The 12,463-nt window shown below is 37.4% G+C and overlaps 1 protein-coding gene across 1 annotated transcript; it reads left to right on the forward strand.

The window, feature by feature from the left end:
* The first annotated feature begins 10,043 nt into the window (after nt 1-10,043).
* On the forward strand, nt 10,044-12,245 carry LOC128642430 (tigger transposable element-derived protein 1-like). The gene has a single exon (XM_053695195.1). It carries the CDS (start codon nt 10,219-10,221, stop codon nt 12,073-12,075), a length of 1,857 nt encoding a protein of 618 aa, XP_053551170.1. The 5' UTR covers nt 10,044-10,218; the 3' UTR covers nt 12,076-12,245.
* Nucleotides 12,246-12,463: the final 218 nt, after the last annotated feature.

Raw genomic sequence — 12,463 nt, forward strand, 5'->3', positions numbered from 1 at the left:
CTGTAGATAGAGGGGGCGGTTTGTCTACAATCGTGGGCACCTAATGGCCAGGATTTCAATTGGATGCCGGCGTTTACGTCACCATAACAAAATATGTGACACAGAGCCGGGCATTACGCTGAACTCTAGTATTTAAGGTTTGCAATGTCATTATATCGTTTATTATTCAAAATGAAAAAAAAATATGAATTAAACTTATGTTTATTTTTATTGATCTTTCAAATCCTGCTTTTCATATGGTGCAACTTTACCTTCACTTTAATGTCATTTTGATGTTTTTGGATTAAACTTTTTTTCCACAGTTAAAGTGAAGGTAACCTAATGAATGAAAGCCGTTTTTTAAAAATACTGTTGAAAACAGGGGCACTTTCATTCATCAAAGTTTACAAAGCAGCCGTTTCGATTAAAAACTTGCCTCTCTTCTTTGCACAGCCAGAGCAGCTTCCCCCACCCGGAGATCCCTCTCTTCACACGTCAGCAATGACTAATCCAGCTTCCTCCAATCACGGCTTTCCCCCCAGGGTAGTCATTGCCTGAGGCCATGCCGCGATTGGAGGAAGCTGGATTAGTCATTGCTGACGTGTGAATAGAGGATCTCTGGCTGTGTGGCTGTGAAAAAAACAAAGATAAGTTTTTAATCAAAATGGCTGCCTTCTAAACTTTGATGAATGAAATTGCCCCTGTTTTTAATAGTATTTTTAAAAAATGGGCTTTGATTCATCAAAGATTACCTTCACTTTAACAGTTAAACAGAGCTCTGAAATCTCACTAACCCGACGTGCGTTAAATTCAGTTGCGCTTGAGGGAATGCATTTACTTTCAACTTGCAATACTTACACTGCTTCAGACGTGCGCAAAGACCCACGATAAACCCAATATCGCTTGCGTGCAACTGTTAGCGCTCCACTCGTAGTCTAGCCCAATGGCAGCAATTGTTTCAAAAATAAATATTCTCTGCTATTTCTCAGACTGTGGGTAATATATCTCGCCTCGCTTGTCTGTCACATACTGCTGAATACAAGAGTTTGTGTACAGTAATAGGACAGACCCGATAAAACAATCAGTCTCATTAACTAGGTAATAACTGTTTCTACTGCAATTTGCCATTAAATGTAGCTGATGCATCTGAACCAGGCTACTGTGCTTTACAAGTAATTACAAGTGTGCGCATCAGTTGTTATAAAATGCAAGAAAATGAGAGAGTGGCTAGAATTTCTCATTATCACAGAGGAAAATATTAACTTCAATATATTTTGCAAGTTCTGCTTAATTTATCCTTCCCTTGCTTTAGTTAACACATTGTATTACTTTTATCTTTTAGTAACCTCTTAACTGCCGTAAGTGCTGCAACACAAAGGGTTAAGGTCTACAGTGTAATTTGTCTGACCCTCTACACATTCTAATATTTTCTCTCTGGTGGGAAAACTGAAGTCTTTTAAGGTAAGGAAGAGACAGAGAACAAAGAAATCTACAGCCTAACCATTAAACTGTTAGTCCATGTTTATCGCCCTATGGCTAATTATACTAGCAATTCATTATACCGCACTGCCATCAAGTGGTCAAGGAGGCAACTGCAATTAGGTTCATCTACCTGATAATACCCAGTTTGCCTGTTAGAACAGATAATGGTATCATCTCATTGTTTTTCTATATTAAAACAATGAATCAGTTATCTCTAATATGTAGCAATCATTTTAGATTGTACACACTAAATGCTACTATCTAGAGAATGTGAAGCAACCTCAGCTCACTATGAAAAATAACTAATTCAATATTTTAAAATTAAAATTGTAGAATTTGTTAAAGCAAAACAAACACCTAGATTACGAGTTTTGCTTTAGACTTTAAAAGCAGCGTTGAGAGGTCCCAACGCTGCTTTTTTCCTAACGCTGGTATTACGAGTCTTGCAGGTACAGGTGTACCGCTCCCTTTTTTTCCCGCAACTCTAAAATACCGCAAATCCAAATCCTGTCAAGACTGGTGCCGCATTTAAAAGTCAGTAGTTAAAAGAGTTTTATGGGCTTACGCAGTAACAAAGTGCTAAAAAGGACACTAGCACCCATAAACTACCTATTAACTCCTAAACCGAGCCCCCCCCCCCCACATCGCAAACACTAAATTAAAATTTTTAACCCCTAATCTGCCGAACCGGAGATCGCCGCCACTATAATAAATGTATTAACCCCTAAACCGCCGTACTCCTGCATCGCAAACACTAGTTAAATATTATTAACCCCTAATCTGCCTTCCCTAACATCATCACCACCTACCTACATTTATTAACCCATAATCTGCCGCCCACAACGTTGTTGCCACTATATTAAATGTATTAACCCCTAAACCTAAGTCTAACCCTAACCACCACCCCCCCTAACTTAAATATAATTTAAATAAATCTAAATAAAATAACTACAATTAACTAAATTATTCCTATTTAAAACTAAATACTTACCTATAAAATAAACCCTAACCTAGCTACAATATAACTAATAATTACATTGTAGCTAGCTTAGGGTTTATTTTTATTTTACAGACAACTTTGTATTTATTTAACTAGGTACAATAGTTATTAAATAGTTATTAACTATTTAATAACTACCTAGAAAAAATAAATACAAAAGTACCTGTAAAATAAAACCTAACCTAAGTTACAATTACACCTAACACTACACTAGAATGAAATTAATTCACTACATTAAATTAAAATAATTACAATTAAATAAAATAAACTAAAGTACAAAAAAAACACTAAATTACAGAAAAAAATAAACTAATTACACTTATCTAATCCCCCTAATAAAATAAAAAGCCCCCCAAAATAATAAAAATCCCTTCCCTATACTAAATTACAAATAGCCCTTAAAAGGGCTTTTTGTGGGGCATTGCCCCAAAGTAATCAGATCTTTTACCTGTAAAAAAAATGACAATACCCCCAACATTAAAACCCACCAGCCACACACCCAACCCTACTCTAAAACCCACCCAATCCCCCCTTAATAAAACCTAACACTAACCCCTTGAAGATCACCCTACCTTGAGACGTCTTCACCCAACCGGGCAGAAGTGGTCCTCTTATTTGTAATTTAGTATAGGGTAGGGATTTTTATTATTTTGGGGGGCTTTTTTATTTTATTAGGGGGATTAGATTAGGTATAATTAGTTTAAAAAACTTGTAATTATTTTATTTTTTTCTGTAATTTAGTGTTTGTTTGTTTTTGTACTTTAGTTTATTTTATTTTATTGTAATTAATTTAATTTAATGTAGGGAATTAATTTAATTCTAGTGTAGAGTTAGGTGTAATTGTAACTTAGGTTAGGTTTTATTTTGCAGGTACTTTTGTATTTATTTTAGCTAGGTAGCTATTAAATAGTTAATAACTATTTAATAAATATTGTACCTAGTTAAAATAAATACAAAGTTGTCTGTAAAATAAAAAAAAACCTAAGCTAGCTACAATGTAAAGCATTAGTTATATTGTATCTAGCTTAGGTTTTATAGGTAAGTATTTAGTTTTAAATAGGAAAAATGTAGTTAATTGTAGTAATTTTATTTAGATTTATTTAAATTAAATTTAAGTTAGGGGGGTTAGGGTTAGACTTAGGTTTAGGGGTTAATAAATTTATTATAGTGGCGGCGACGTTGTGGGTGGCAGATTAGGGGTTAATAAGTGTAGTTAGGTTGCGGTGACATTGGGGGCGGCAGATTAGGGGTTAATAAATATTATGTAGGTTGTGGCGATGTTGGGGGCATCAGATTAGGGGTTCATACGTATAATGTAGGTGGCAGCGGTGTCCGGATTAGGGGTTAATAATATTATGCAGGTGTCGGCGATGTCAGGGGTGGCAGATTAGGGGTTAATAAGTGTAAGATTAGGGGTGTTTAGACTTGGGCTTCATGTTAGGGTGTACATTTTCTTTCCCCATAGGAATCAATGGGGCTGCGTTAGGAGCTTTACGCTGCTTTTTTGCAGGTGTTAGGTTTTCTTTTTTTCCAGCCGGCTCTGCCCCATTGATTCCTATGGGGAAATCATGCACGAGTACGTTTAGCCAGCTCACCACTACCGTAAGCAGCGCTGGTATTGAGGTGAGATGTGGAACAAAATTTTGCTCTTTGCTCACTTTTCTGCGGCTAACGCCGGGTTTAAAAAAAAAAACGTAAAATACCAGCGCTGTCTGTAGGTGAGCGGTGAGGGAAAACTGCTCTTTAGCACCGCACAGCCTTACCGACAAAACTCGTAATCTAGCCGAAAGAGTTTTAGCCACAATTCCCATTTCCTACAATTCCTTATGTCCAGTAAATCCCTTGTCACTTTATACTTTGCATGTTTCATTTTCAAAAAAGAAGAAGTAAATGACCATTTATGAATAAGGACCACTAAACGCAAATTAAAGGGACGAGGGCGATGATCTAAAAGTCTCTGGGCTGGCGAGATTACTAAATAATGACCGCCAGTATTTCTATTTCCCTGGTGGAATGATTTAAAGCCAGGCTGTGTCTCTAAGAGGGCGTACACTGCATTTGCGTATGGGGAGGAGATGAATACATGAAGTGCACAATAAAATTCATATTTTACAAATCTTACAAAAGGATACAATGATTGAACCCTTCATACAAAAATACAAAGAAAAAAAATTATTCTTAAGCTGCATCAAAAATAGTGAAAACATTATCCCCTCATATTCAATCGTATTTTATCAAATATGTTACATTTTTATGTAAATTAAACAGGAATACATCGTATTAACTAAGCACAGTGTAAATCGTGATTTAAAGGAAAAGTTCACTTTGACGCACCGCTATGCAGATTTCACAAGTAAAATTAAAATAAGTCTGAGTTTATTTCATCATTTGCAAATACCTTTTACAACGATCGCTCCTATCGCCGTAACTCTGCCTGTCTATTAAAATGTGTATTGTTTTCGTATGACGAATACCCTGTAGACTGTTTCTATTGGTCCTCTACTGGTGTCCCAACAGACAACATTTACGCCCACCAGTTTAAATACGCATGCGTGTCTCCTGAATTTTGCGCCCGCATTGTATGCTCGTCTGTGTGAAACACATGCGCATTATCTTTTTTAAGCAATTGATGTCCCAGCAGTGCAAAGTATAGATCTTACAATATGTATCCCAGCTGCAAGGTTTTATGCGCATGTGCAATATACGTAGATGCACGAGAACGAGCATGAATGTACACGTAAGAGCGGGTGGGACCAGTCTTACGTTTAATGTAGAGAAATACAGAAATGATCGGGTGGGTAGAGGGAAAAACAGAAGCAGGTATGCGATTTCGGTTACAAATAATCATTTTTTTTTTAAAAGTTAGTGACTGCAGTTATCTCATAAACCGTAACGCTTGGTATTAATGTGGATGCTCTAAATTTACTCTCACTTTAAGTACACATAGAAATTTATATTTATATATACAAAATACAAAGCGCAATTGCTTTATCGTAAAGTGGGCTGAACGTGGGTGCTCCGTGGACATATAGGAAATTTCCTCTTTAATCGGAGCGTAATCATGTAAAGATTTTCGTACTACGGATCTCAAATTTTTTTCCTTGCAAACTAAAAGGTAGCAAGCTTTTCTCAAAATACTTCTAACTCTAACAGAAAAACACTTGCACTCGAAAATACAGGTAGCCCTCAGTTTACGCCGGGGTTAGGTTCCAGAAGGAATGGTTGTAAATTGAAACCGTTGTAAATTGAAACCCAGTTTATAATGTAAGTCAATGGGAAGTGAAGGAGATAGGTTCCAGGACCCTCTCAAAATTGTCATAAGTAACATCTAATACATTATTTTTAAAGCTATGAAATGAAGACTTTAAATGCTAAACAGCATTATAAACCTAATAAAATAATCACACAACACAGAATATATAATTAAACTAAGTTAAATGAACAAAAACATTTGCTAAACAGCATTATAAACCTAATAAAATAATCACACAACACAGAATATATAATTAAACTAAGTTAAATTAACAAACACATTTGCTAAACAGCATTATAAACCTAATAAAATAATTACATAACACAGACTTCACTTGCATTTTTCTGCGAACAGTTCTTTCTATGCATTCCAATCTGGACTGATTTATAGACAGGAAGATCTTGTTCTTTTGAAATCTGCTCGATAGCTCAGATCTGGTTAAACTGATTAATTTCAGCTTGCTTGGCTTTGCTGCAACACAAGTGGACAGCTCCACATACTGGCTATTTTAATAAATGCACTGCTTCTCAATGCTTTTCAATTGCAGTCACATGACTGGAAAATAAGGTTGTTATTCTGAAACAGTGTAAATTGAACCGAGGGCCAACTGTATAGTCAATTGTAAGATGCTATAAGTAGAAATCAGCTAAGTGTCCCTTTCCAGTGAGCTCCTTTTCAATTGGAGACATCTTGCCACTTACAGGGACTGCCCCTTTTTTATGATAATTCCACCAGGGCAGCCCCTGCGAGGGTTGGCAGGAAAAACCGCATCTGATCTGGTAAAATTCAGATAATTGAGCCCTTGGTGAGATTTAATTTCTCCATCCTATCAACAGGAATGACCTGAGAACAACCTCACTGATACCCAACTTGGTTTTACTCACATATTGTAAACACAAAGCCTTATGCAACGGCCAAACAATCTAAGGCTGAGAAATGCATCAATTTTATTTAATGAAATTGGAAGTTTTAGTTGGATTTTAAGCTTTGTATGTAATAATAAGAGAAGTGTTTGATCCCACAGGACACAGAATGGCCATCAGAGGGTCACCGGAGAGACTCTAAGGTCCCAGTCTGCTCACTTAGCACCTTATCTTGCTGAATTTTTGTATTGAGAATTTCTGAGTATATTCAGTTGGGCCCCAGAGGAGCTGTTCTCTGCAGTTTTTAATTTGCAATGTGTCTCCTTCTTGTTTGTTTTTTTGTGAAATTCAACAACTACATAATTTGTTTTTTAAACTGTTATGGTTGTATTTTTATTATTGTTTTAAATGTTGCTTTCTATAGGACATTTACTAGATATTACATTGCACCCCCTTATACTTACTGTTGTAGGGACACAATAACAGTAAATGTGTTAAGTACATTTATTGACAACTATGCAATTAATAAGTTATACACAATGGCAACCAGTTAGCCCAGCGGACACAAAAAGTAACAGATACGAGTATAGCACATCATACACTACATAATATTCACCTATAGATATGCCTACTGATGCTCATTAGGTTATAGATACCCCCTATTGATGCTCATTGTCATATATATACTTCCTACTGGTTCTCATTGTCATATATATATTTCCTACTGATGCTCATTGGTTTACAGATACCTCCTACTGATGCTCATTGTCGTATATAAACTTCCTACTGGAGCTCATCGTCATATAGATAATTCCTTCTGATGCTCATTGGTTTATAGATATTTCCTACTGGTGCTCATTGGCTTTTAGGTACTTCCTACTGGTGCTCATTGGGTTATAGATACTTCCTACTGGTGCTCATTGACTTATAAATACTTCCTACTGGTGCTCATTGGTTTACAGATACCTACACTGATGCTCATTGGTTTACAGATACTTCATACTGTCATATAGATACTCCCTACTAGTGCTCATTGGGATGTAGCTACTTCATGCTGGTGCTCATTATCATATAGATACTTCCTACTAGTGCTCATTGGGATATAGGTACTTCCTACTGGTGCTCATTGGGTTAAAGATACCTCCTTCTGATGCTCATTGGTTTATAGATACTTCATACTGGTGCTCATTGTCATATAGATACTTTCTTCTGGTACTCATTGGTTATAGATACTTCCTACTGGTGCTCATTGTCATATAGATACCTCCTACTGATGCTCATTGGTTTATAGATACTTCACACTGATGTTCATTGGGATATAGACACTTCCTACTGGTGCTCATTGGGTTATAGATACTTCCTACTGGTGCTCATTGGGTTGTAGATACTTTCTATAGGAGCTCAATGGGTTATACATACTTCCTACTGGTGCTCATTGCCTTATAGATACTTCCTACTGGTGATCCCTGTCATATAGATACTTCCTACTGCTGTTCATTGACTTAAAGATACTTCCTACTGGTGCTCATTGGGTCATAGATACTTCCTACTGGTGCTCATTGTCACATAGATACTTCATACTGTTGCTCACTGTCATATAGATACTTCCTACTGCTGATCATTGACTTATAGATACTTCCTACTGGTGCCCATTGTCATATAGATAGATAAAATTTGGGCTCATTGGGTTATAGACACGTCCTACTGGTGCTCATTGACTCATAGATACTTCCTACTTGTGCTCAATGTCATATATATGCATCCTACTGGTGCTCATTGAGTTATTGATACTTCATACAGGAGCTCATTGGGTTATACATACTTCCAACTGGTGCTCATTGGGTTATAGATAATTCCTTCTGGTGTTCATTGGGCTATAGATGCTTCCTACAGGAGCTTATTGAGTTATAGATACATCCTACTGATGATCATTGGGTTATTGATACTTCTTACTGGTGCTCATTAGGTTATAGATACTTACTACTGGTGTTAAATGGGTTATAGATACTTCCTACTTGTGTTCATTGGGTTATAGATACTTCCTACTGATGCTCATTGGCCTATAGATACCTCCTACTGGTGCTCATTGGGATATATATACTTCCTACTGGTGTTCATTGAAATATAGATACTTCCTACTGGTGCTTATTGTAATATAGACACTTCCTATTGGAGCTCACTGGGTTATAGACAATTGCTACTAGAGCTCATTGGAATATAGACACTTCCTACTGGTGTTCATTGGGTTACATATACTTCCTACTGGTGTTCATTGAGATATAGGTACTGCCTACTGGAGCTCATTGGGTTATAGATACTTCCTACTGGTGCTCATTGTCATATAGATACTTCCTATTGGAGCTCATTGGGTTATAGATATTTCCTACTGGTGCTCATTGGGTTATAGACACTTGCTACTGGAGCTCATTGGAATATAGACACTTTCTACTGATGTTCATTGGGTTATTGAAACTTCCTACTGGAGCTCATTGACTTATAGATACTTCCTACTGATGCTCACTGCCTTTATAGATATTTCCTACTGGTGCACATTGGGTTGTAGAAACTTCATACTGATGCACATTGGTTTATAGATACCTCCTACTGGTGCTCATTGGTTTACCAATATTTCCTACTGATGCTCATTGATTTATAGATACATCTTACTGGTGCTCATTGGTTCATAGATACTTCCTACTGGTGCTCATTGGCTTATAGATACTTCCTTCTGATTCTCATTGGGTTATAGATACTTCCTACAGGAGCTCATAGGGTTATACATACTTCCTACTGGTGCTCATTGGGTTATAGATACTTCTTACTTGTGTTTATTGGGTCATAAATACTTCCTACTGTTGTTTATTGGCTTATAGATATCTACTACTGATGTTCATTGGCTTATAGATGCTTTCTACTGGTGATCATTGGGTTATATATTCTTCCTGTTGGTGCTCATAAACTTATAGATACTTCCTACTGGTGGTCATTGACTTATAGATACTTTCTACTGGTGTTGATTGGCTTATACTTACTTTCTACTGGGGATTATTTTGTTATAGATTCTTCCTACTGGTGCTCATTGGGTTATGTATACAGGCATACCCCGCTTTACGGACCTTCACTTTACGGACACTCGCGAGTACGTACATAGCTATTACGGACCCTCTCTTTACGGACACTCGCGAGAACGGACAAACCCGCCCCTGCGCACATGAAACAGTTAGTCTCTATGGTTCAGGAAGAGGTTGCCGCGCGCCAGGAAGATGTTGCTGCGCACCAGGAAGAGGTGGGGTTTCCACTCACTGTGTAGAAGCTGCGCACTTGGCAAGTGAAATTAAAAAGTGAATCGTGTATAGAAGATTCCTGCACCCAAATTGCTATTTTATTCCTGCCATAATACTGTACTGCACTGAAACCACTACTGTACATAGAACTTTGGGGAACATATACTGTATACAGTACTGATTGTAACACGCTTGGCACACACTGTGTATAGAAGATTCCTGCACCCAAATTGCTATTTTATTCCTGCCATAATACTGCACTGTACCACTACTTGTACATAGAACTTTGGGGAACATATACTGTATACAGTACACGTACAGTACTGATTGTAACACGCTTGGCACCTAGAGCTGATAATGGCAGATAAAAAGAAATGCCGTAAATCTATTACCTTGGATATGAAGCTTAAAATTATTAGATTGTATGATGAAGGTGTAATTCAAGCTGAAATAGGCCGAAAGCTAGGCTTCACTAGGACCACAATTAACACAGTCATGAAGAACAGAGAAAAAATTGTTGCAGAAGTTAAAAGTGCTACACCTGTTAACACCACAACAATTCGAAAAAGGGATAGCATTGTTGCAGACATGGAGAGACTCCTAATACTTTGGATAGAAAATCAGACAACACGCCATGTTCCTGTAAACCAGGCAATTATACAAAGTAAAGCCTTAAGCTTATTCAATGACCTGAAGGCTAAGAAAGGTGAAGCAGCAAAGGATGCTGAATTTGTTGCAAGCCGTGGATGGTTTGATAGGTTTAAGAAGAGGTCTAATCTACATAACATCAAAGTACAAGGAGAGGCAGCTGCTGCAGATACTGAGGCTGCAGAAAGCTATCCAAGTGAATTTGCAAAAATTATTGAAGATGGAGGCTACTCCATGGATCAAATTTTTAATGTGGATGAGACTGGTCTATTCTGGAAGAAGATGCCTGCAAGAACCTTCATTGCAAGACAGGAAAAATCAATGCCAGGCTACAAGCCAGCTAAAGATAGAATAACCCTTCTGTTAGGTGGCAATGCTTCTGGTACCTTAAAGCTAAAGCCTTTGTTTATTTACCGTTTTCAAAATCCAAGAGCTTTGAAGAACTACGTTAAAACTAGACTTCCAGTGCATTGGAGGGCAAATAAAAAAGCATGGGTAACTGCAGCCCTTTTTGAGGATTGGTTTGACACCTGCTTTGTTCCAGAGGTGAAAGCTTATTGCAAAGACAATAATATCCCTTTCAAGATTTTGCTGCTTGTTGATAATGCTCCTGGACACCCTCGAACACTAGAAGAGCTCAACCCTAACATTAGAGTGGAATTCCTACCACCAAATACCACTTCATTACTGCAGCCCATGGATCAATGTGTCATAGCTGCCTTCAAGTTAAACTACTTAAAAAGAACATTCAGTAAGTGTATTGCAGCAATAGACAAAGAAGAAGGTGCAGGGCAAGAAGTCCTATCGAAATTCTGGAAAAGCTACAACATCTTGGATTGCATTAAAACTGTAAGAGATGCTTGGAATGACATAAAGGATACCACAATGAAAAGGGCCTGGAAAAAATTATGCCCACAGTTAGCTGATGATTCTGAAGGCGTTGATGATTCTGTAGCTAATGTTACTGAAAATATTGTAGAGATGGCAAGGCAGTTAGAGCTGGAAGTAGAGCCAGAAGATGTTGCTGAACTGCTTGCATCCCATACTGAGCCCCTCAGCAATGAAGATCTTCTAGAACTTGAAGAGGAGAGAGAAGAAGAAGAAGATGTGCAAAATGGGGTTGAGAACATTGAACAGCCTGAAGGCTTAACTTCAAAAATTCTCTTTCAAGCTTTCCGTCATCTTGATAGCGCCATGGCTCTTTTTGAAAAGCATGATAGGGACTTTGAAAGAAGCTTCACAGTCAATGGTAACATTTCAGGGGCTTATTCCTGTTACAAAGAAATCTACAGAGAAAAGAAGAAAGCTACACTTCAAACCTCCATAGAGACTTACTTTTCTAAAAGTCCATCAGCACGCAGATCATCATCATCGACAGACAGTCATTTGGATACCAGATCATCAACTGGCAGTCCATTTCCAGCTCTGGCATCACCACCCAGTCCTGCTCCTTCTCTTATTGCTACTTGTAGTACACCCAATTCGCCAGCAAGAAAGCGTCTCGCCTTTGAAGAGTTGACTTGTGAAACAGAAGATACCAGTATGACTTCATCCTTACTAGAATAAATGCTCATAGCTGATCCTAAGCTTAGAAAATGTTGTGTTTACAGTATTTTGCAATACAGTACAGTAAATATGTTCTCTTGTCCTAAGCTGATCCTAAGCTTAGAAAATGTTGTGTTTATTTTGCAATACTGTACAGTACAGTAAATATGTTCTCTTATCCTAAGCTGATCCTAAGCTTAGAAAATGTTGTGTTTATTTTGCAAAACTGTACAGTACAGTAATTATGTTCTCTTGTCCTAAGCTGATCCTAAGCTTAGAAAATGTCTTTATTTTTCAATACAGTACAGTAAATACTGTATGTTCTGTTGCCCTAAGCTGATCCTAAGCTTAGAATTTTTTTTGTTTATTTTGCAATAAATATTTTCTTTTGGCCTAACCTTATAGTATT

The sequence above is a fragment of the Bombina bombina genome, chromosome 11 (assembly GCF_027579735.1).
Source record: "Bombina bombina isolate aBomBom1 chromosome 11, aBomBom1.pri, whole genome shotgun sequence".
Taxonomy (NCBI): domain Eukaryota; kingdom Metazoa; phylum Chordata; class Amphibia; order Anura; family Bombinatoridae; genus Bombina; species Bombina bombina.